This window comes from Vicugna pacos, chromosome 18 (assembly GCF_048564905.1).
Source record: "Vicugna pacos chromosome 18, VicPac4, whole genome shotgun sequence".
In the NCBI taxonomy this organism is placed as follows: domain Eukaryota; kingdom Metazoa; phylum Chordata; class Mammalia; order Artiodactyla; family Camelidae; genus Vicugna; species Vicugna pacos.
Window position 1 is genome coordinate 34,219,817 of NC_133004.1, and position 23,927 is coordinate 34,243,743.

At 38.6% G+C, this 23,927-nt stretch overlaps 1 protein-coding gene across 1 annotated transcript in view; it reads left to right on the forward strand.

Annotated features, from left to right (window-relative positions):
• The first annotated feature begins 313 nt into the window (after window positions 1–313).
• Window positions 314–23,927, forward strand: part of CRCP (CGRP receptor component) — a 35,513-nt gene continuing 11,899 nt past the window's right edge. Inside the window, exons 1-4 of the mRNA XM_015236930.3 lie at window positions 314–473; window positions 10,777–10,813; window positions 13,576–13,674; window positions 15,825–15,919. Of these exons, the coding sequence (XP_015092416.3) occupies window positions 466–473; window positions 10,777–10,813; window positions 13,576–13,674; window positions 15,825–15,919 (239 nt within the window). The 5' untranslated portion in view covers window positions 314–465. The remainder of the gene's footprint in view (window positions 474–10,776; window positions 10,814–13,575; window positions 13,675–15,824; window positions 15,920–23,927) is intronic.

Sequence of the window (23,927 nt, forward strand, 5' to 3'; positions counted from 1 at the left end):
GAATGCACCACGTATCCAGCACCCAGATCCTTAAAAACAGCCTTTCCAGCGGCCCAGGACCGCCTGTCCCTCGCCATCGCTACTATCCAAGGAGTGGGATTTTTAACGCCGCAAAAGCCTACTGATCCGATTACATCTTTGGAAACTTACTTTATTAATACTTCGATGTAACCTAGACCACGAAAACACGAGCGAAGCCTTGTTTGTAACTGCTTAACGGTCTGAAGCCCCACCGTGCGAAGAGCACCGAGGCCGGACGGCTAGAGGGGCCCGCAGCGCTCGCGGCGCCGTGGGGTCCGCCAGGTTCCCGGCATGCAGCGCTACGATCCCGGCGTGCAGCGCGGCGCGCGGAGCCGTCTGCGGGGCGGTTGGCCCAGGCGGCGGAAGCCGTGGTGTCTCGCTGTGGGGTTGTGTGTGCACCGGAGGCCGGAGGCCGGAGGCCGGAGGCGAAAAGTAGGGGTCGACATGGAAGTGTGAGTCGCCCGGGGAGTGTCGCCAGCTTTGGGCCGACGCTCACAGCTGGGGACTGCTAGACCCGAGGAGCAGGGAGACGTGGGCCTGGGGCGAGCTGTCTTCCCTGCGTGCGGGAGGCGGCGGAGAAAGGAGCTCGCTTTGGCCCTCCGAACCGTCTCCCCATCTCCCATCCCCTGCCTAGGACGCGGGGCCGAGTGCCACTTGGCCCAGCTGCGTTTTAGGGTGTCTGTTCCCTCCCCCATTCGCTCACTATCGTTGCCGGGTCACAGTGGGGAGCACGACCCGGGATTCGAGTCGGGTTTTAGAGGGTGGAAAACCCCGGGTCCGTCCTGGAAGTACCTGGAGGAAAGACCGATGATAAGTGTTGGGGGAGAGCTTTGCTTAGGAGCAGTGGGCTCCTAGGGAGCCATGTCTCAAAGGAGGTGCCGTGCGAGTTTGATGAGGAGCAGTTAACCGTACATGTGTGTTCGTGTATGTGTAGGGAGTAAAAGCCGTTCTGTCAGTTTTAACCGCACGTGGTTTTTTCCATGTTTACTCGTTGTACCACGTGCAAATGGAAGTTTTTGCAGCTACTCTGTGTGTGGATTTTTGCATGATTATCATTTACGTGTAGGCATACCTATGTTGTGTTCTCTTTGACACTGATTATTGAATACTGACATTTTCTTTCCTTTGTGTTCTTTTTCATGTTTAGTGTGTACACCTACTATTATTTTTCAGACTTAAAAAAACACAACATGCATATGTAACTGAAATGAAAGCTTCATGGGACAGAACTTTACTGTATGCAGTACATTCTGATAGTCTTTTCTCTTTTATTAAAATAGAATGTTGACTCACTAAATTGATTTTGCAGTCCACACATGGGGTTTAAGCTGCAACTTGAAAAGCATGCGTATGTATTACTCTAGCCCAAGGCATCATTATTAGTTTTCCCTTTTTATAGAGCATTTCCTGTCAGCATACAAGCATGCTTTAATTTGTCTTAAAAAAAAATAAAACCTTTTCTGTTCCTACATTCATATCCACCTGTTGCTCCCTTCCTGCTTTCTGTCACAACAAAACTTCTTAGAAGTGTTGTATATCCCCCATTCTCTCATCCTTTTGGGCTTTCACCCTCACCAGTCTACAGAAATGGGTCTTGTGTAGCCTTCGGTCTTGTCAGAACCAGATGTTGATTTTCTAGTCTCAACTTTCTTGATCCTTAAGCAGAAGTTGATACGGAAACTCTAGAAATTCTCTTGGCTTTGTGACATGCTCTCCTGGATTTCCTTCTGCATCAAGGACTACTTCTTTCCTGGCTCCCCCTTCCTTCCATGCTTGGCTTCTAAATGTTGAAGTGTCTTAGGGCTTAGTCCTGGGACCCTTTCTCTCCATGCTCTTTCCCTTGGTCATTTTATCCATCTATATGCAGATTATTCCCCCAAATATATTTCTCTTATCCATCCAGTTGCTTAGACCAAAAATCTAACTCTCTTTCCTCACCTCTAAATCTAGTCCATCAACCAGTCCTGTTGTCTTCACCTTCAAAATATATTTCGAATGAAGTTACTTTTCACCATCCCCACTGCTGATTTTGTAGTCCATCATTTCTGGTCTGGTTTAAGAAATAGCCTTTGGCTTCCACTCTTGCCCTGTCCCCTCCATTCTGTTTTACACACAGTGGCCAAAATGATCTTAAAATATTAATTGGATCAGATCAGGTCACCCCTTGTGTAATGCCCTTCATTGGTTTTCTTTCTGTGTGTGTGTGTGTGTGTGTGTGTGTGTGTGTGTGTGTGTATCTGTGTGTGTATTTTTTTAATTGAAGTATACAATGTTGTGTCAATTTTTGATGTACAGCAGTGTTCCAGTCATGCATATATATATACATATATTCATTTTTAAATTCTTTTTCATTAAAGATTATTACAAGATACTGAATATAGTCCCCTTGATATACAGAAGAAATTTGTTTTTTATATATTTTTATATGTAGTGGTTAACCTTTACAAGTCTCAAAGTCCCAAATGTATCCCTTCCCACCTCCTTTCCCCCCGGCAACCATTAGTTTGTTTTCTATGTCTGTGAGTCTTTCTGTTTTGTAGATGAGTTCATTAGTGTCCTCTTTTTTCTTTTCTTTTTTTTTAAGACTCCACATATGAGTGGTATATGGTATTTTTCTTTCTCTTTCTGGCTCACTTCACTTAGAATGACAATCTCCAAGTCCATCCATGTTAGAATGGCATTATTTTATTATTTTTTATTGCTAAGTAGAATTCCATTTTATAAATAAACAACTTCTTTTTATCCAGCCATCTGTTGATGGACATATAGGTTGTTTCCATATCTTGGCTATTGTAAATAGTTCTGCTATGAACATTGGGGTGCATGAATCTTTTTGAATTAAGGTTCCCTCTGGATATATGCCCAGGAGTGGGATTGCTGGATCATATGGTAAGTCTATTTTTAGTCTTTTGAGGAATCTCCTTACTGTTTTCCATAATGGCTACACCAAACTATATGCCTACCAGCAGTGTAGGAGGGTTCCCTTTTCTCCACACCCTCTCCAGCATCTATCGTTTGTGGGCTTTTGAACGACGGCCATTCTGAGTGGTATAAGGTGATAACCTCATTGTAGTTTTGATTTGCATTTCTCTGATAATTAGCAATATTGAGCAGTTTTTCATGTGCCTGTTGGCCATTTGTATGTCTTCTTTGGAGAATTGATTATCTTCTGCCTGTTTTTTGATTGGATTATTTGTTTTTTGTTATTAAGTTGTATGAGCTGTTTTTATATTCTTGAAATTAAACCTTAGTCAGTCGCATCATTTGCAAATATTTTCTCCCATTCCATAGGTTGTCGTTTTGTTTTATTTATGGTTTCCTTTGCTGTGCAAAAGCCATTCTTTTATTCTTGAACTTAATATACATAGTTAGAGAAAATGGACTCTTTCTTCTGTATCATCTTTTTGAGATAGTGTCAGAATTTCCTTCATTTTACAGTTGGGAACACTGAGGTTTAAAGATTAGCTAGTAGGTCCTACAAACAATATAGTAACAGTTCAGACTGGAAAGAGAATACTTGTTTGCTAGCTCCCAAGAGAAGGCTATAGTTTAAATTGTTCGTTTACTTTGAAGGCTGCTCAGTTTTTTTGGACTAGAGTTTAGTTTTTCAGAACAGGACTCGAATCAATAACATAGGTGGAACATAGAATTTGAACAATTCCATTCATCATTGTGTTTGTAAGAATTAACTGTGTGGCAATTAATAGGCATTGTTTGGGCATTTTTGTATATGAAATGCTTCTAAGGAAAATCTGTCAGTAGATCATTTTGTTCTGTTTATTCAGAATTTAGTTTTCCAAAGTAGTTGTTTAGATCCATTAAATTTACTCAGCAAGTTAAGCAGACAGGTTAAATTTCAAAAACAATTCAACTTTAGTCAACTAATTCACTCCCTAAGGAAATTAAGTGACTGCCTTCCTGTAAATATAGATTCAAACAGTCATTAAAATTCACTTGGAGTAGTTGCTTTAAACACCTGTAAATAAAATCAATACTATTCTGAGTTCTACAGGAGAATATGAAAACATTGGAGGAAAATGTCCTCAGTTATAGGTTATACTAATTTTTGTTTGTTTGTTTGTTTTTGGTGTGGGGGGTGGTCATTAGGCTTATTTATTTATTTTTAGAGGAGGTACTGGGGATTGAACCCAGGACCTTGTGCATGCTATACATGCTCTCTACCACTTGAACTATATACCCTCCCATACTAATTTTTTTTAACCTTATGGAATTCTTTAGTTTTACATTTACCATTTTTCTCAACTTTTTAGCTTGAAAAATTTCAAACCCGTGGAACAGTTGCAAAAAGAGCATCACAATTAGCTTTATATTCTTGACCTATGGTCATCATTTGTTAACATTTTGGTATATTTGCCTTATTTCTGTTACACATGCATGCATTTTCTACACACACACACACGCACGCACACACACACTTTACTGAACCATTTCAGAGTTGTAGATACATCATTTTACTCAGTCTTAATTTAAAAAGGCATTCTCGTACATAACTGCAGTACCATTATCACACTCAGAGAATTTAGCACTGATATAACCACTATCATTAAAATGCAACCTGCATTAAATTTCTTCAATTGTCCTAATAATGTTTTAGCTGAATTTTTTAAAGAAATCCATTCAGGATCCAGTCAAGAATCACACATTGCAATTAGTTGTCATGGTTCTTTAATCTCCTTTACTCTAAGAACAGTTTCCTAGCCTCCTTTTGTGACATTGGCATCATGACAAATGACAGTGATATTTGAAGAATCTAGGCCAGTTGATTTATAGAAGTTTCCTCACATTGGGTTTGTCTGATAATATCATCATGACTAGATTCAAATTAAACATTTTTCGACAGGATTGCTGTAAGGGACATTTCCTTTTCAGTACATCACATCATTGTTGGTGCTGTTAAATTAGATAACTTAATTAAGTTGATGTCTGTCAAATCCCACCATATGCTGTTCTCAACAACCTGTCAGTTAGTGGTGGTTACAGTAACTTCTTCAGGATAAAAACTGCCTTAAAGAAACTTCCCGATACTCACAGTTCAATACTTAATAAAAGGTAGATAACATACTCATTGACATTTTATTGAATAAAGGAATGCCTAGCATATTTTGGCATTTACTCCATTAATATTTAGCTGGGTAAAAAAAAATTATTTATCTTCTTAATAAAAGAATCAATCCATGAATCAGCTTCTGCCCACCAGAGTCTTGCAGTACTTGTTTAAACATTCATTGTTCTCCTGGTCCCAAAACACAGGTTCATTAAAATGCACATGGAAGAGAGTTTCTCTGCTTTGTATATTGGCTCTAGAAAGGGCAGATGTTCTTTGGGTTCTTGCAGTTAACAATATTGACTTGGGCAGTGGGGCAATAACTTACAAGAGCCAAGGACAGATTTCCCAGGGCATGGAATATTCTGCATGACATAGGAGGGGCTGTGATTTGGAAATGAAATTGTCATAGTGGCACCTGGGATGGATCCATTGTCCTTGAGGAAAAACAGCATTTGTATTTTTTCTCCTCTTTGTTTTAGGAAGGAATGTCTTAGTTGCCCTGGATGTGAGGGCACACAGGGAGTTGTAATTCAATTTGAAGGAAAGATAGGAGGAAGCCTTGTGGGCTGACTTCCTGATTAAGTCGGCAAAGATGACATGTGGTTTGATTTGTCATTTTCAATTTTTAATGAACCATATTGCATACACTAATTATGCATTATCCTTCCTGTTTTAGGTTCCTTTTAAATATATTCTTTGTGACCTGAGTGCAGTTGTGGTCATTTGGGCAAAGCAACACTTTTGTGAAATCCTAGCTATTTGTTGAATGACTAGTAGCATTTGGTAAGCTTCACATTCTGAATTGATTAGAGCACTGACGTCACTGTGCTGATGACCTAAGGCCTGGGTTGGATCCTTGTGTTAACCACCTGTGCTTGCTTTGCTTTATTTATTGACTGAGGAAATCACCCATCTATTTGGTATGTGTTTTTGAAATTGTGTGTCCTCATTTTCATCATACAGCCCCACTCCTAGTTTAAGAACAAACAGTGCTCTTTGTTGCATGTCATGTCAGGTCCAAACTCCTTCCTGAATTTTTAGGATTCTGCATTATCAGTTTCCATTTGCCCACTTCAGTTAGACTCTTTTTTTTTTTAATAGACTTAATTTTTTTTAGAGCAGTTTCAGGTTCACAGCAGAATTGAGCAGAAAATACAGAGTTCGCACATATTCCTCCCCACCCGCACATATATACTCCCCTACCCTTAACATCCCTCATCAGTGTGGCATATTTGTACAATTGATGAACCAACATGGGCACATTATTATCAACCAAAGTCCATAGTTTACATTAGGGTTCACTCTTGATGTTGTACATTCTGTGGGTTTTGACAAATGCATAATGGCATGTAGCCACCACTATAGTATCATACAGAATAATTTCATTGCTCTAAAAATTCCTTGTGCTGCATCTATTCATTCCTCCCTCCTTCCCCCTCCCCAAGCCCCTGGAAACCATGATCTTACTATTGTTTCTGTAGCTGTGCCTTTTCCAGAATGTCATTTGGTTGGAATCATACAGTTTGTAGCCTTTTCAGACTGGCTTCTTTCATTTGGTAATATGCCTTTTAAGTTTCTCTCATGTCTTTCATAGCTTGATAGATCTTTTTTTTTAACTACACATATATTTTTAATTTACATATATGTACTGTTCATTGTTTTTAAGAACGTTTAGAGCTTTAGCTTTTTAAACTTACATAGTTATCAAAGGAATAAAGCCATCCGCAAAATAAGAATTGACTCAAAAAGATACATACACCCTGCTATTAACAGCATCATTATTTATAACTAAGTGTACATTAATAGTTGAGTAGATAAATATGCAGCATATATATATGTATGTAATTGAATACAACTTACCCATAAATAAGAAGGCTATTTTGCCATTTGTGGCCCTTCATTCCCTTTTTTTTTTCACTTCAAAAACCACAATTTTATAACTGGCAGAGACAATTCCATTACATCGAAAACCAACAAAATCCCTAGAAATAAATTTAACCAAGGAGGTTACCTATACTCTGAAAACTGAAATGACGCAAAGAAATGGAAAGATTTCTTGTGTTCTTGGATTGGAAGAATCAACACTATCAATTGGCCGCACTACCCAAAGCAATTTGCAGATCCAGCGTAACCCCCATCAAAATACTCCCGACATTCCTCACAGAACTTGAACAATTCCAAAATTTATAAGGAACCACAAAAAGACCCCGAATAGCCAAAACAATCTTTTGTAGATCTCTCCCCCTTTTTTTCTTTTTCTTTCTTTTCTTTTTCTTCTTTTTGTCCTCTTTTTTTATGGTTTAATAACTAGAGAAGGTCCTTTAACATTTGTTGCAAAGGTAGTTTGGTGGTGCTGAAATCTTTAGCTTTTGTTTATCTGTGAAGCTTTTGATTTCTCCATCAAGTCTGAACGAGAGCCTTTCTGGATAGAGTATTCTTGGTTGTAAGTTTCCCCCTTGCATCACTTTAAATATATCATGCCACTCCCTTCTCACCTGTAAAGTTTCTCTTGAAAAATCAGCTGATAACCCTATGGGAGTTCCCTTGTATGTTATTCGTTGCTTTCTCTTGCTAGTTTTAATATTTCCTCCTTATCCTTAATTGTTGTCAGTTTGATGACTGTTTGCCTTGGTGTATTCCTCTTTGGGTTGATTCTGTGTGGTACTCTCCGCTTCCAGGACTTGGGTGACTGTTTCCTTTCCCAAGTTGGGGAAGTTTTTGGTTATTATCTCTCCAAAAATTTTCTCAGGTCCTTTCTCTCTCTCTCTCTTCTCTTTCTGGGACCCCTATAATGCAAATATTAGAGTGCTTCATGTTGTCCCAGAGTGCTCTTAAACTATTTTCATTCCTTTTTATTGTTTTTCCTTCTCTTCTGAAGTAGTGATTTGCACTAATCTGTCTTCTATCTCACTGATCTGTTCTTCTGCCTCATTTAGTCTATTCTTGGTTCCTTCTAGCGTATTGTTCATTTCAGTGATTTTATTCTTCAACGCTGGGTATTCTTTATATTTTCCAACTCTTTGCTAAAAACTTCACTCTCTGCATCTATACTCCTCTTGATTTCTCTGAACATCTTGGCTATCATTACTTTAAACACTTTCTCTGATAAATTACCTATCTCCTCATCACTTATTTCTTCTGGGATTTTATCTTGTGCCTTGGTCTGGGAGATACTCCTTTGCCGCCTCATATTGTCTGTCTTTCTATGTGTTTGTGGATTCCTTCCACAGGCTTTGGGATTATTGTTTTCTTATTTCTAGTATTTGCCGCTGGTGGATGAGGCTGGACTAGAGGCTTATGCGGGTTTCCTGGCAGGTGGAGCCAGTGCCTGCCCACTGCTGGGTGAAGCTTGGTCCTGGACTTCTGGTCTGTAGGGCGGTGTCTAGAGGCCTTTGTGGCTTAGGAAGTCTGCTGATGGGTGTGGCTGTGTTCCCACCATGTATGTTGTTTGGCCTGAGGCTTCCCTACAGGCTGTTGGGTCGGGCTAGGTCTTGGTGCTAATGATCCAATCAAGATGTCAGCCTCCAGGAAAACTCATGTAGATTAACATTCCCAGAATGTCTGCCACCAGATTTTATGTCCCCTGAGTGAGCTGCAGCCATCCCCCACATCCCCAGGAGACCCTCCAAATCCAGCAGACAGGTCTGGCCCAGGTTCCTATGAAATCACTGCCTCTGCCCTTGGACCTGGTGGACGTGAGTGTACTCTTCTCAAGCGAATGGAGTCTCCATTTCCCCCAGTCCTGTGAGGTTCCCAGAGCCAAGGCCCCCTGGCCTTCAAAACCAGATGTCCTGGGGTCTCCTTCTCTTCCCAATGCTGGGACCCAAGCTGGGGAGCCTTACGTGGGGCTTAGAGCTCTCACTCCTGTGGGAAGGCCCCTGCAACTTACCAAATCTTCAGCTTGTGGGTCGCCCACCCCAAGGGTATGGGGCCCAGTTAATCGCCAGCACGCCTCTCCTGCCTCCTGCTGTGGTTCCCTCTTTATGTTTCCAGTTGCAGAAGATCTTTTTTGCTAGGTTCCAGTCTTCTTTCTCTGGTTCAGCATTCAGTTGTGGTTTCGTTGCAGTCGTGAGGAAAGGGAAGCTTGTGATCCTACCACTCTATCATCTTGTTGAATCCCCAGTTAGGCTTTTTACTGTGTGCCCTTGAGCAAGTTTTTTAATTTCTGAACCTCAGATTCATCATCTATAAAGGAGGAATCATAATAGTTCCTACATCACAGGGTTTTTAATGAGAATTTAAGTGAGATGATATCTTTTAAAAATAATATCCTTCATTTAGGGAGATCTTAATAAATACGAAGAATTATGTTACACTTTTAAAATTTGTTGTCTCTTTTATTTTATTTACTTATTTATTTTTTTTTTGTTAGTGGAGATTATTACTAAGAAAGTGGTAATAATTTGGGGGATTGAACCCAGAATCTTGTGCCTGCTGAGTACAAGCTCTACCCCCAACTCTGTTGTCTCCTTTCATCCTCACAACAGCTTTATGAAGTAGGAAGAAGTGGTGGTGGTGGCAGTAGCACAGGTGGTAGTGATAGAAGATGGCATTTATTGAGCACTTGCTGTGTCCCAGGTACTTTACATGCTTCAATTTAATCCTGTAAACAATCTTATGACGTTGGTGCTGTAATTGCCATTTTAAAGATGAGGAAAGTTAAGCATAGAGCTGTTAAATAACTTGCCCAAATTCACATAGCTAATGGACAGTGGAGCTGGGTTTAGAATCCAGGCTACACTTCTAGGTACTAGTAATCCTCATTTTTTGTTTTAGATGGGGATGCTTAGATGGATTAAGTAACTCACTAAAACTCAAATACCTTGTAAGTGGCAGAGCTGGAATATGAACCCAGACCTGCCTGATTTCAAAACTTTGTTGTTAATTATCACACTTTACTGCCTCTAGACTGTTAAAAACAGTAAGTGTTTTCTGATGATATTGCAGAGCGGATCAATTGTAATTTAATGTAAGTCACATTGCTCTGCTCATTCACATATTAAAGATGGCATTTTTGCCTCGATTGACTGTAGCACAGGAGTCAGTCAGTCTTTTGACCACTGTCTGACATATGAACTCTACCTTTTGAGTTGATACAGAAGGTGGACACCTTGGGAGTTTTGTGGATCTCTGGCAGAATTCTTGATGTTGCTTGAATTTCCAGTAGTGATGTTAGTGTTAAGGATCCCAGTTCTGGTGATTCAGCAGGAAGACTTGACTACCCAAAATGGCAATAGCTAATGGAAGGCAGATGGTACTGGAGAGAGGACATGGCCATGGGATAAAACGGCATTCTGTTTATCTAGTGAATTCCAGCACCCTCACTCTGTTTATTAACATCCCTCTACCCCTGCTGGTTTGCCCCCCATGTTCTTTCTGTAACTATCTTCCCCTAAATGTCTGACTTCTCTTAACTTCTGCTTACTTGGACCAGGTGTAACTATAGCATTTTAATCTCCTACCTGGTGATGGATGTGTGATATACTATGGCTCTAAAAAGGAGAATTTGCTCAGAAATTGTCCATTACCAGCTAACCAGTAAGATTTAGGACATTTCTCAGTTTTAGATTGTAGTCCCCAAGTTGCTGAACTAGACCACTGAATCTTGACAGAGGAATTATTTTGTATATTTAATTCCCACAAAGGAATGTGAGCCCAGACTGATAATAATTTACTTTATTTTGCAGGAAGGATGCCAATTCTGCACTGCTCAGTAACTATGAGGTAAATAATTTTGAAGTGAAATATTGTATTTTCCTCTCTAATTACTTGCCCTTTGCTTCTGAAGATTATTGAATTGGTTTTGGTTAGAAATGGCTGAATTCATTTGGATTTTCCACTTTAAAATAGGAGAGATGACACCATCTGGTGGACCTTGGCAAAGTCTTAGCTTGGCAAATTATACACAGTAATTCAGGGAAACTGGGAAGCCTTTAGTGTTACTGTAGGCAACCTTCCCCAAATCCCAAAGAATTTAGGTCTTCATTTGGGATGCCTTCATGGGATGGGAGCATCCATTTTGAAACTATTTCTGTTTGCAAAAGTTTTCCATTAAAATACTTATGCATTTTCTTAATTAGCACTCTTTACCTTTTACGCTTTTATAAGTTATTTTGGTCCTCATAATAGCCTCGTAAGTGTTAACACTTTGATTTTGGAAGTGAGAGTTTAGTTGACTTACCATTGTAAACAATTTTGTAGCAACTAACAGATATGGAACTTGAGGGTTGGCGGGTTGGGTTGCTGGGGAAAGAGAGGAAGGAAGGAGAAGGAAAGAGGTTGCTGAGAGGGAGGAGAACATTATTTTTGCTGACCTTCTGTTTGGCCTGGGTCTTGTTTGGTACAAGCAAAACCATCTGGTAGGTTAAGTCCAGGTATAGAAAGAACTGTTCATATGTTCACTGTTTATTTTTCACATGCCAGGGTCGAAACTCAGGAAGACTTACGGGAGAGCTGAGTCTCCCTTGTGTAATACATATGGAAGGTAGTAGAATTAACACAGTGGGCCATATTCCTTTCTTCCTAAAGTTCATCTTAAATGGTTGCTGCTCATAACAGGAAGGAAATGGTTGCTAGCCAAGCCATTGGCTTTTAGGAACCTCTTTGTCCAGTCTGGACTATTTAGTGTTTTATCCATTGGGGAAACATTGCATTAATTGGGTCTCATGCCACTATCACTGAAAGGGATGACAGGCGGGGAGGGAGTTGTATCTAGTAATGTATCTAGTAGTGGTCTGTGATCCTGTACTTTTCTCAATTCTGTGGTATAATCTCTGAAACAGGAAAGAGGTTTCCTCCCCCCATGCTCCTTAGCACTAACACACGTGTGTTTCTTTCTTGTGGGGAAAGTTTAATTCTAAAGTTCTATAGCGTATTTTTCTCTTTTTTGGGGAGGAGGTGCAGGGGAAGCCATATTTTATCACTCATCTCATAATTTTTCTTTTCTAGAAATAAATTAGATTTTCGTATTAGAGAAGCAGGCTCTTTTAAAAAAAATCATTTCCATTTGTTTTAGGAAAAAGATATTTTATTGCAACACAGTCGACATACAACATTATGTTAGTTTTGAGTGAACAACATAATGATTTGATATTTGTATATACTGCAAAATGATCACCACAGTAAATCTAGTTAACATCTGTCACCATACATAGTTATAGAATTCTTTTTTTCTTGTGATGAGAACTTTTTAAGATTTACTCTCAACGACTTTCAAATATGCAATACAGTATTATTAACTACATTTGCCATGCTATATGTTATATCCCCATGACTTACTTATTTTATAACTGAAAGTTTGTACCACTGACCACTTTCATCCATTTTGCTCACTCCTTACCCCCTGCCTCTGGGAAACACGTATCTGTTCTCTGTAGCTATAAGCTTGGTTTTTGTTTTTGTTTTCTTAGATTCCACAAATGGTTGAGATCATAAGTCTTGACTTATTTCATCTTAGCATTATTCTCTCAACATCTATTCATGTTGTCACAAATGGCAAGATTTCATTCTTTTTTATGGCTGAATAATATTCCTTTGTGTATGTGTACCACATTTTATTTTTTCTTTTTAAAATTTTTTAAATTTTAAATTGAAGTATAGTTGATTTTTTTGCACTTTTTCTTTGTTTTGGGGGGAGGTAGTTAGGTTTGCTTATTAATTTTTTTATTTCTTAATAGAAGTATTGGGACTTGAACCCAGGACGTTATGTATGCTAAGCAGGCACTCTACCACTGACTATACCCTGCCCCCTTGTATACCACATTTTTTTAATCCATTCATCTGTCAGTGGACACTTTAGGTTATTTCCATGTCTTGGCTATTGCTGCAGTGAACATGGGGATGTATATATCCTTTCAAGTTGGTGTTTTTGTTTTCTTTGGATAGGTACCCAGGAGTGGAATTACTGAGTCATGTGATAGTTCTGTTTTTAATTTTTTGAGGAACCTTCATACTTTTCCCATAGTGGCTGGGAACATGCCACCTCCCGTGCACAATGGTTTCCTTTTCTCCACATCACTCTCCCCAATACTACTACTTCTTCTCCTCCTTCTTCTTCTTTTTGGTAATAGCCATTCTAACAGGTGTGAGGTGAAAGTTTCAGTACAGTTCTGATTTGCACTTCCCTGATGATTAGTGATGGTGGCAATCTTTTCATGTACCTGTTGGCCATCTGTATGTCTTCTTTAGGTAAATGTCTGTTCAGATCCTTTACCCATCTTTTAATTGGATTTTGGGGGTTTTTTTGCTTTTGAGTTGTATGAATTTATGTATTTTGGATATTAACCCTTATTGGACACATGATTTGTAAAAATTTTCTTCCATTCAGTAGGTGGCATTTTGTTGATGATTTATTTTGCTGTGCAGCAGTTTTGTACTTTGATGTAGTTCCATTTGGGTTTTTTTGCCTTTGTTTCAAAATCATTGACCTTGGAGTAGATATATTTCTCAAATTTGTTTATGAAAATCTTTTGTATATCTCTTCCTAGGTGTTCCAGTTACTAACTGATCTGAAAGAGCAGCGTAAAGAAAGTGGAAAGAATAAACACAGTTCGGGGCAACAGAACTTGAATACTATCACCTATGAAGTAAGCCTAGGTTTCTGGAGCATCTGCCCGAACTACCATTGAAGGGGATTCGTTTATTTTGCTGATGACTGGCCACCAAATCATGATTACGTATTACCTGATTTGAGTAGCTTTACTACAACCCAGTTTTTATTCTGTTTGTAAAAACAGAGTTTGGCCAGTTGCGAGGGTTAGCCAAGGACAAAGAGGGAATAATCAAAAGTCTGCCCTCACTTCTAATAAAATTGTAAGTCAGGGATCCACAAGACTTAGGTTCAGTAATTCACCAGCAGTCCACACAGAGAAAAGACACAGATTAAAATTAGCCAAGGGAAGAAGCAAGTGGAGCAAATTCCAGGAGACATACCAAATGAAGAGCTTCTGTTGTTTTCCAATATGGGGTCAGAACATGTTTCTCTCCAAACCAAGCTGTGTTAATACATGTAGAAAATTGCCAATTAGGGAAGCTCAGCTGAGCTTTGGTGTCCAGAGATTTTCTTGGGGCTCTTTTACCTATGCATGATTGAATGACTGATTGTGTGATTCATGTCAGCCTCCAGGTCAACTGATACTGCATGACCCAAAGTCCCTACTCTTAAGTCACATTGTTAAGACTATCCAGTAGGACTAAGGCCCCCAGACAAAGATACTCCTATCAGGTATAACAGTCAAAGAGTCTGTTGATGACCTCCCAGAAGCTGAGGGCAAAGGCCAGACCTTCTCTTTTGGCAAAGCCAAATTCTTTATTACACAGAGAATGATACTTTTTATTGTGGAAAACTTAGAAGTTACCAAAAGTATAAAGAAGAAAGCAAAAGTAATTCATAATCTTAGTATCTAGTTGATAGTTTGTTGCAATCTCTGCAATCTTATGCTTTATCCTTAAAAAAAGAAAGTTTAAACCATTATACTTGTTATATGTGATGTTTGATTTCATGTCTGTCATTTTATTTTTTCTTGTTATTTCCTTCAATTCTGATTTTGTCTCTATAGAGATTTGGATTTAACTATTTTTAATTTATCTTTTCAAAGATATGATTAAACTTGAATTAAGTTATCATAATCCCTTTTAAAGGAAATAAGAGGCTTAGCACTTTTGTCACCCTTCCTCCCCATCTGATTTTTTTCATTTAAACATGTATATAAAACCCTATATTTCATTTATTCATTCATGTTCTTGTACATTATATAGTTCATCTTTTTTCAAAGAAGAAAAAAAATTATTGTTGGTAATTAGTTTATAACCAGATGTCAGGCTATCAAGTACTCTTAAGTACACACTTAATCCATTTAAGCTTACTACCACTTTATCCTTAAGTTCTTGCTTGTAACTCATGGTGCCTTAAGGAGAGTTATTGTGGTAATAAATATGTCTTCTCATTGCATGATACAGAGTATGTGCTCTCACTGTCTTATTACTGATGCTAACTTTGATCACTTGGTTAAGGTGGCTTCTGCCTGGTTTCTCTATTATAGAGTTACTGTTCTTCCGTTTCCATGTTCTATTAGAAAAGAGTCACCAAGACCAGCCCACTGTCAAGGGGAAAGGAATTAGGCTTCACCTCTTGAAGGGAGGGATATTAAATACTGTAAAGACATAATAAAACTACCACCGTAATTAATAAATACTTTGAAGAAGATACTTTGAGACTATGCAAATACCCTACTTCTCCTCAAGCTTTTGCCCAATTAATTTTTATATTAATTGGTTGGTCTTTCCTGGAGTAACTATTACTATGGTGTGATTGCCTAATGGTGATTTATTTCCCTCATTCTATGTTTAATAGGATTCTTCTGTAAGAAAGTGTTGTTTCTTCTAATCTATTTATAGGTCATTTATATGTATATGGACTTGCGACTATTTTAGTCTTTGGGTTCCTTATCTCTAAAAAAATAGCTGAAATATGATAATGCAGTTGTCTGAGTGTTTTCTTTAATGCTGGGTGTTTTTTTCTAAAATTTCAGTAGTTATTCTTCCTGCTCTAAATACTGGTTTTCTTTTTAAGGAATTCCTGTTATATGAAGATTGACTCTCCTGAAGGCATTTGTTTTATAGAAGATTTTTGAAATAAAATTTTAAAGTACCAAATTATAGCCGTTGCCATCTCTTTTTCTAATTCAGGATTATTTGTCTTATTCTTGCTTTTTCCCTTTATTTTTTTTTTTTGTAGACATTAAAATACATATCAAAAACACCATGCAGGCATCAGAGTCCTGAAATTGTCAGAGAATTTCTCACAGCAATGAAAAGCCACAAGTTGACCAAGTAAGTAAAAATTATCTTAAATAAAAAAGGCTGACGTGTAATGAAAGTCATAGCTTATGAAAGCCATCCTCAGCAGCCATGTATTTATTTTTTGTTGGGTTTTGAATTATAAATGATACACAGTGCTCTTTTACAGTAGGACCATGGTATTGTAGATGAGATAACTGAGATGTGGACATTGGAATCCTTCTAGAGCCAGAAATAGAACTTTAGTGGGCTTTTTAATCTCAAAAATCTTTTTTCTTTTTGAGGCCCAGTTCTGTTACCTGTCCCACAACCCATTCCCAGCATTCAGACCAAATTGGTTGAAAAATAGGATTCACAAATTAAAGTGCTTTTTATAAAGTTGATGAATTAAGTCACTTGACATTTGTGTTTGCTTGGGACAAAAGTGGCTTAGTAATATTCTGTCTGCTCTTCTAGTGCCCAGTTGATTTCTTGGTGACGTTCTTGAGTAAGTTAAGCCTGTAGGAATTAAAAACATCATTAAAAATTAGATCAAGAGTTTCCCTGAGAAAAAAAAAACTAGCCGTAGTCTTCTAGAATTAATAACGGAGGTGATAAATCCAAAAAGCTTTTGTCATTCATTCAGGATAATAATTTTCTTTTGGAGGAAACATTTGGTGTTATTTCAGGCACATAGAGGAGACACTGTCAATAAACTAAGTGTCCTTCTGGCCTTGCCTCTTCATGTGAGCTCTGAAGGCAAACATGTTTCAGATGTGTGCATGTGTGAGTTTGTGTGTGTGTATGTTTATAGTTGGTTTTATTTTTGTGATAAAATACACTTAACATAGAATTTACCATCTTAACCACTTTTAAGGCTACAGTTCATTTGTATTAAGTATTCACATTGTTGTGCAGCCAATACGCAGAACTTTTGAATCTCCCAAAACAAACCGTATACCAGTTAAACCACTCCCCGTTTCCCCCTCACTGCAGCCCCTGACACCACCACTCTATTTTCTGTTTCTATGAATTTGACTACTCTATAGATCCCTGATATAAGTGGAATCATACAGTATTTGTCTTTTAAAAAAAAATGTCGAAGTATTGTTTAATACTGTTATTTTTTTATTTTAACCATTTTAAGTGTGCAATTCAGTGACATTAGGTACATTTAGTTGTTGTACAGCCATCACTGCCATCCACAGAATAATTTTTCATCATGTAAAACTAAAACTCTGTACCCATTAAACAGTGGCTCCCCATACTCTCTATCCTCTAGCCCTGGTGGAGGGCTGCTGGCCTAGAATAGGCCTGCTGGCTGCAAAGTTTCTTGGCTTGCTTTCAAATGAGAATGTTATTATATGAATGAGTTGAGTCATCTTTTTCCCCAGCACTTTAAATAAAGATGTTAGTTCAGTGTCTTCTGATTGCCATGGTTTCTGATGAGAAATCTGTGGTCATGCAAATATGTAATGTGCTGTTTTCCTCTGACTGCTTTCAATACTTTTTCTCATCTTTGGTCTTTGAAAATTTTATTATGATTTTTTATCATTGCTGTGCTTCTTGATTATGTAAATTTTTGTTTCTTACCAAATTTGTGACTTTTAGGCCATTATTTCTTAAAATATTTTTTTCTGCCCTAATCTCCTTTGCCTTTCTTTCCAGAACTCTGAAGACACAACTGTTAGAATTTTGATAATTGTTCTACAGGTCCCCAAGGCTCTTGTTTTGTTTTGTTTTGTTTTGAAGACAAGGAAATTGTATTCACGTTTCTCAATCTATATGTTCATCACTCTCAGCTCCTTGATTGGAGTGTGCCTGGCTCTGTTGACACAAAAGACTCAGGAGAAACACAAGTAGGGGCTCAGGATGTGAGGAAGGGAGTGGGGAGAAAGAAATTGACACATTACTTTTCCTCTAGATCTGCTTTGATTGTCATGGAGATAGAGGTCTCAGACCACAGAGGTTGTGTGTGTGCCTGCATAATTGTGCATTCAGTTTCAGCTGGACTGCACCTTCTCACATGCCTGTATTCTCTCTCAACCCATGGCTCCTCTGTAGATTGATTATCATTAGAGACTACAGAGTTGTGCTGTCCAGTACAGCTTTCTGCAGTGATGGAAATATTCCTCTGTTCCACACAGTTAACTTCTAGCCACATGCAGCTTTTGATCATTTGAAATGTGGCTAGTGTAACAGAGGAACTGCCTCTTTCATTTTATTTAATTTTAATTAATTTTTAAGTATTAATAGCTGTATATAGTCAGTGGCTGAAATATTGGGCAGTGCTTTTTTATAGTACCTCCCTTTGATGGACTTCATCTCACAGCCATATAAAAAATTCAAGTGGTCTTTATAAGTCCTGTGCTGAATGATTCTAAAGCTTGTTGTGCTGATCTTTTCCTGAAGGAAAAGTGAAAAGGCCATCCTCAAATTCGATGTCTCCTCAATGGCCGCCCATATACTGCTCCTCACCCTTCTGTTGTGTATGAGTGCTTCCAGTGGCATTTCAACTCTTGCATCGTTAGGCCTTTGAAACCCTAGAACTGATTGCAGGGTTGCTGGATTCCAGAAATGTCTTTCAAATCAGAGCAGCATTCTACGTGAATGGGTCCATTGGCTGGACTCTTATTTAGAGCTGACAGAGTCTAAGAATTTGAAGCCAGAGGCCTTTAGAAATCATGAGACCTAGTATTTCCCAAGTGTGGTACAGGGAATGCCATGGTGTGTGAGATGATTTTAGGTAGAACAACAGTGTACTTTGATATGCTACTTGATTTTCATTTCTTTAAACTTAACTTACGTGGTATTTTCTGTTTCCTTTGTCATTGTGATGCTACCCGTACCCACTTAGTAACATAGTCTGGGAGATGGTGTAGGGAGAGTGGATCACTTTTTTTCTTCCCCAATTTCTTTTATTGTTGGTAAAATACATATAACTTAAAATTTACTGTCTTAACCATTTAAAAATGTACAGTTCAGTGATAGTAAATACATTCATAATATGGTGTAGCCATCACTGCCATTTATCTTAATAACCGTTTTCATCTTGCAAAACTGGAATGCTATACCCACTGAACAATGACTTTCCCTTTCCTCCTCCTCTCAGCCCCTGGTTTCACGTCCTAAAGTTACGACCCTAATTTGAATTTATACTAATTTAGCCTCAGTAACATACAAAAACTCTGCTCCATATACAGCTCCATCCCCAGCCCTTTCAGTTGTTGATATAACAAAATTAAATGTTTGTTTATATGTTGTGTGCCCTAAGCAAAACAATTATTTTAGCAATCTTAAATCTTACAGAAAGCAAAAAGTAAAATTACAGATCGTTCTTACATGTGTTTTTTTAATTTGCACATGTGTTTTTTATATTTGCTCAGGTGTTTACCTTTATGAAAATCTTTTATTCTTTTTATACCTTCAAGTGACTGTCTAGTGTCCTTTCATTTCACATTGCAGAGCACTGTTGAGCATTTCTTCCAGGGCAGGTCTAGTGATAATGAACTCCCTCAGCTTTTGTTTATCTAGGAATATCTTAATTTCTCCCTCAGTTTTGAAGGACAGTTTTGCTGAATATAGCATTCTTGCTTGAGAGGTTTTTCTTTTAGCACTTTGAATATATTGGCTCACTGCTTTCTGGCCTCCAAAGTTTCTGATGAGAAATTTGCTGGTAATGTTAATGAGGAGATCCCTTGTATGTGACAGTTTTTTCTTGTTGCCTTCAAGATTCTCTTCATCTTTGTCTTTCAAAAGTTTGATTATAATGTGTCTCTTTGTGGTTCTCCGAGTTCATCTCACTTGGAATTGAGCTTCTTAGATGTTTCTATTCATGTCTTTCATCAAATTTGGGCAAGTTTTCAGCTATTACTTCTTCAGATATTCTCTCTGCTCCATTCTCCCTCTGTTTTCCTTCTGGGACTCCCAAAATGTATATGTTGGTCCACTTCATGGTATTCCACAGACCCCTTAGGTTCTGTTCACTTTCTTTCAATCTTTCTTTCTTTCTGTTCAAGTTCATTGATTCTTTGTTCTGCATGTTCAGATCTGCCTTCAAATCCCTCTAGGGTTTTTCATTTTGATTGTTGTACTTTCCAGCTCTAGAATTTCTTTTTGGTTTCTTTTTTGTTCCTGTCTCTTTATTGATATTTCTATTTTGTTGATACATTGTTTTCTTGACTTTCTTCACATCTTCCTTTAGTTCTGTGAGCATCTTTAAGACAGTTGTTTTAAAGCCTTTTGTCAAGTAGACCTGCCATCAGGTTTTTTTCAGGGACATTTTTCTGTTGATTCCATTTTTTTTCCTTTGAATAAGCCATACTTAACTGTTTCTTTGTACACATTGTGATTTCTTTGTTGAAAACTGGATATTTGATGTAATAATGCAGTAACTCTGGAAATCAGATTGTCTTCCTTGTGAAGCTTGCTGAGTTTTGTTTATTATTTGCTGTTTTTGTACTGTTATAGGCTGTTTCTCTGCCAAGGATCAGCCTGAGGTATAAACTCAGGGTCTTCTCAGGTGTTTTCTGAGCCTGCCCCTTTCCCTAAGCATGCACAGTCACTCTCTAATTTTCCCCAAACATGCAGTTATATTTGAATGTCCTTAGCCTTTAGTGTCTGAGCTTTAGGGAAAAAGAAAAAAGGGTTGGGGGAGGGGGGAAGGGCTTTGGCCCTTAAAATCCTAAAAGTCACTTCAGCTGGAGGAGGTGAGACTTGCAGCCGTGGACAGAGGTGTAACAATGGCTGCAGCCCCCTTGCTTGCTCTTCTGTGATCAGAAGCAGCAATCAGTGTTGAGGGCACAGAGCCTTGATATTTGGAGGACAGAGTCCTTTTTGTCCTCCTGGCTTACACAAGCTGTGTGTAGTCTCCAGGAACATGTGTATAGCTGCCTGCCACTGGAGTTGGGGGATGGGTAGCTTCTGCTGTGCTAAGATCCAAAATTGTGGAAGTTGCAAGTCTTCAGTAGACTTCAGTGTTTCAACATAGTTAATATCACACAGACTCTGCCAGTGCAGTTGTCATCTAGATGGGGAGACAGATTTATTTTTCAGTTCTAAAATTTTCATTTGTTTATTTTATATATATGCACATACTACATCATCTTAATCCAGTCATCTGTTGATGGGCACTTGGGTTGCTTCCATATCTTGGCTGTTGTAAGTAGTTCTTTTGCCCATTTTTAAAACTGGGCTGTTTGTTTCCTTAATTGTTGAGTTTTAAGAATTCTTTGTATATTTTGGGTAACAGTCCTTTATCACATGTGTCTTTTGCAAATATTTTCTCCCAGGTTGTGGTTTATCTTCTTGTTTTTTTTGACTTTGTGTTTCGCAGAGCAGATGTTTTTAATTTTAATGAAGTCCAATTTATCAGTTCTTTCTTTTGTGGAGCGTGCGTTGGTGTTGTATCTAAAAAAAAGTCATTGCCGTATGCAAGGTCATCTAGGTTTTCTCCTGTGTTATCTTCTAGGAGTTTTACAGTTTTGCATTTGACATTTAATTCTGATTGTCCAGACAGTTGTCTAGGTGGTGGAGAGGCAGATTCCTGGTTCTTCCTATTCTGCCATCTTCCCTGAATCCTCTGTTCATTTTTTCTTTTTTCCTTTTGTTGTTCAAATGGGATAATTTCTTTTGAACTTTAAGTTCTCAGACTCTTCTGTCAACTCTGTTTTGTTATTAAGCCCATCCTGTGAATTCTTTTATTTCATATATTTTGTTTTTCAGTTCTAGAATTTTCATTTGTTTATTATTTATAATTTCTGTCTCTTTCCTGAGAAATTATATTATTCCATTCATCTCAAGAAAGTTTGTTTATACCTCATGCTGTTATAATAACTACTTTAAAGTTTTTGTCTGGTAATTCCAGCATCTGGGTTATCATAAGTTTGGTTGATTATCTTTTCTTTTGAGAATGAGTGATAACTTTCCTCATTGAGGTAATTTTAGATTGTGTCCTGGACATTTTGAATATTATACTGTTTAGACTCTAGATCCTATGAAATACCTCTGGTTAATGTCACCTTTTTTATTTGTTTGTTTATTTTAGCAGGCAGTTAATCCAGTTAGGCTCATACCTCAACTCTAGAATTTTGATATCAGTTTAGTTTGTAAAACCTTTGCTCTGCTGCTTTGGATCTTTTTTTGCAGATGAGACTGGAGTTGTGGTTTAACTTGTTCACTTCTCAGTGTCTTGCTGTGCTGTGTCTGTTTGCTCTTTGCTGTTTGGGGCTGTTCTGCACATGAATAGCTCAGGCTGAACCTAGTATTTGTGCTGATTGATACTCAAAATCGGGGGAGTCCTCTCCCTAGCTTCTTCTCTAGGGATTGCCCCCAGACTCTCTGGCCCACATATGCCTCCTTTTTTGGGCCTCTAGCTGCAAGTACTAGATTTCTCTTAAAGTTTTAGCTGCCCAACTGTGCAGTTGTTACTGGTGCCACCCTTGGGGCAAAGAAGAGAGGACAAATAAAGAGGAAAGGGGGAAAAAAGATATCCATTGGCACTGTGGACCGCAGGGACTCCCTTCCTGGCTACACCCACTGCCAGGGCTCCCTGAGGAGCTGCCCTTGAGTTGTGGACTTTAGCCAGATCTCTGGGGCCCCTTTTCCCAATCTTCTGGCCAGAAGGATGGAATTTCCCTTGGAGTTTAGCTGCCTTTGGAGCTACTGCCGTAGCTCTGCTAAGGACTGTCCTGAGGTTCGGGGCTTATGAGAGAAAAGAGGAAAAAAAAAAAACCCTCATATCCACCACCCACACCAGTTAGTTCTTTCTTCAAGTTTTGTTTCCCTTCCCAGTCCCACCTACTTTTGTTTTCAGAGTCCAGGTTATTGCTTTTGTATTTGGTCCTGAGTTTTTGTTGTTGTTGTTGTTGTTGTTGTTGCTGCTGTAATCAACAAGAAGAGGCTTTAGTGGGCTAAATCCATCTCATCTACAACAGAAGTCCTAATTGTTGACTTTTAAGGCCTCTTTAGAGCTATTTGTCTGGTTTTTTGCTTCCCAGTCCCTATATCTTTTCTTCTGCAAATATTCACCTGACTACCATTCAAGAAACCCAGAAATAGGAATTGCCTTTCGTGCTGATTCATGATTGGCCATAATCTGTATAAATTTAACGCAGACTGTAATATTCAGAGGATTATTTCAGTTCCCTTTTTCCATTTTTGATCCTAAATTTGAGGATTTGTAAAGCCCTTTTTGACCCTTTAGTGTCTACTTTTCATTAAATGGCTGATTCCTGGGACAGATGAACATGCCAGTGTTCTTACATTGGTTATCCGTGACTGCCAGAAACAAAAGCTGCAGGCAGTGTTGCTCTACAGACAGCCAGTAGAGGGGGCTGGCAGGCTTCTTTCACTGTGGCTGGGCCTGGCTCCTCTGGGAGGTAGCCAACTATTGTGGCCCATTGGAATTCATTTGGCTTCAGTGCCTGATGACTCAGGGGGCTGCTTGCCATATACTGTCAAGATCTGGACCATCTTGTGCTAGACAGTACAGTTTAAGATAGGAATCACATTTATAACAGAAACTGCTGAAGTGCTCTTTAGTCCTTATATCCAAATATCCCCCGACAGAGTTTTTCTCTACCATTCTCTCAGGGAGAGGAGATTCAACATAACAGCCCTTAACTGGTCCAGTTCTCGTAGTGCAAACTGGAGCTCCACTGATTTGCTCAAAAACCAGCACCACCAGAGTCTTTGAGGGCTTGGTGGGAGCCATGTTTTATTTGAGTTTATAGCTTTATTCAGCAAAATGATGGTATTGAGACTCAACTTGAAGTCACTTTGGCACTAAGTCCCATGTCATTTTTTTAAATAGCATGTTAATTCCCCAAAGCATTTGGTTCTCTAATCATTTTAATTTTTTGCTTAAGGCACTTTGCCCTTAAGAATTGCAGCCTGGTTTGCAGCCCCAGGTCTCATCCTGAGAGCTCCCTAAGATGGACAGCTGTGTCTGTCAGGAATAGAAGGACTTGCCTTCAAGACCCAGCTTAGATAGATCTGTAAATAACTTTGGGTCCCTAAAAGGGACTCTTCTGTGCACCGATACTCCTGGGCTTTGGCATCA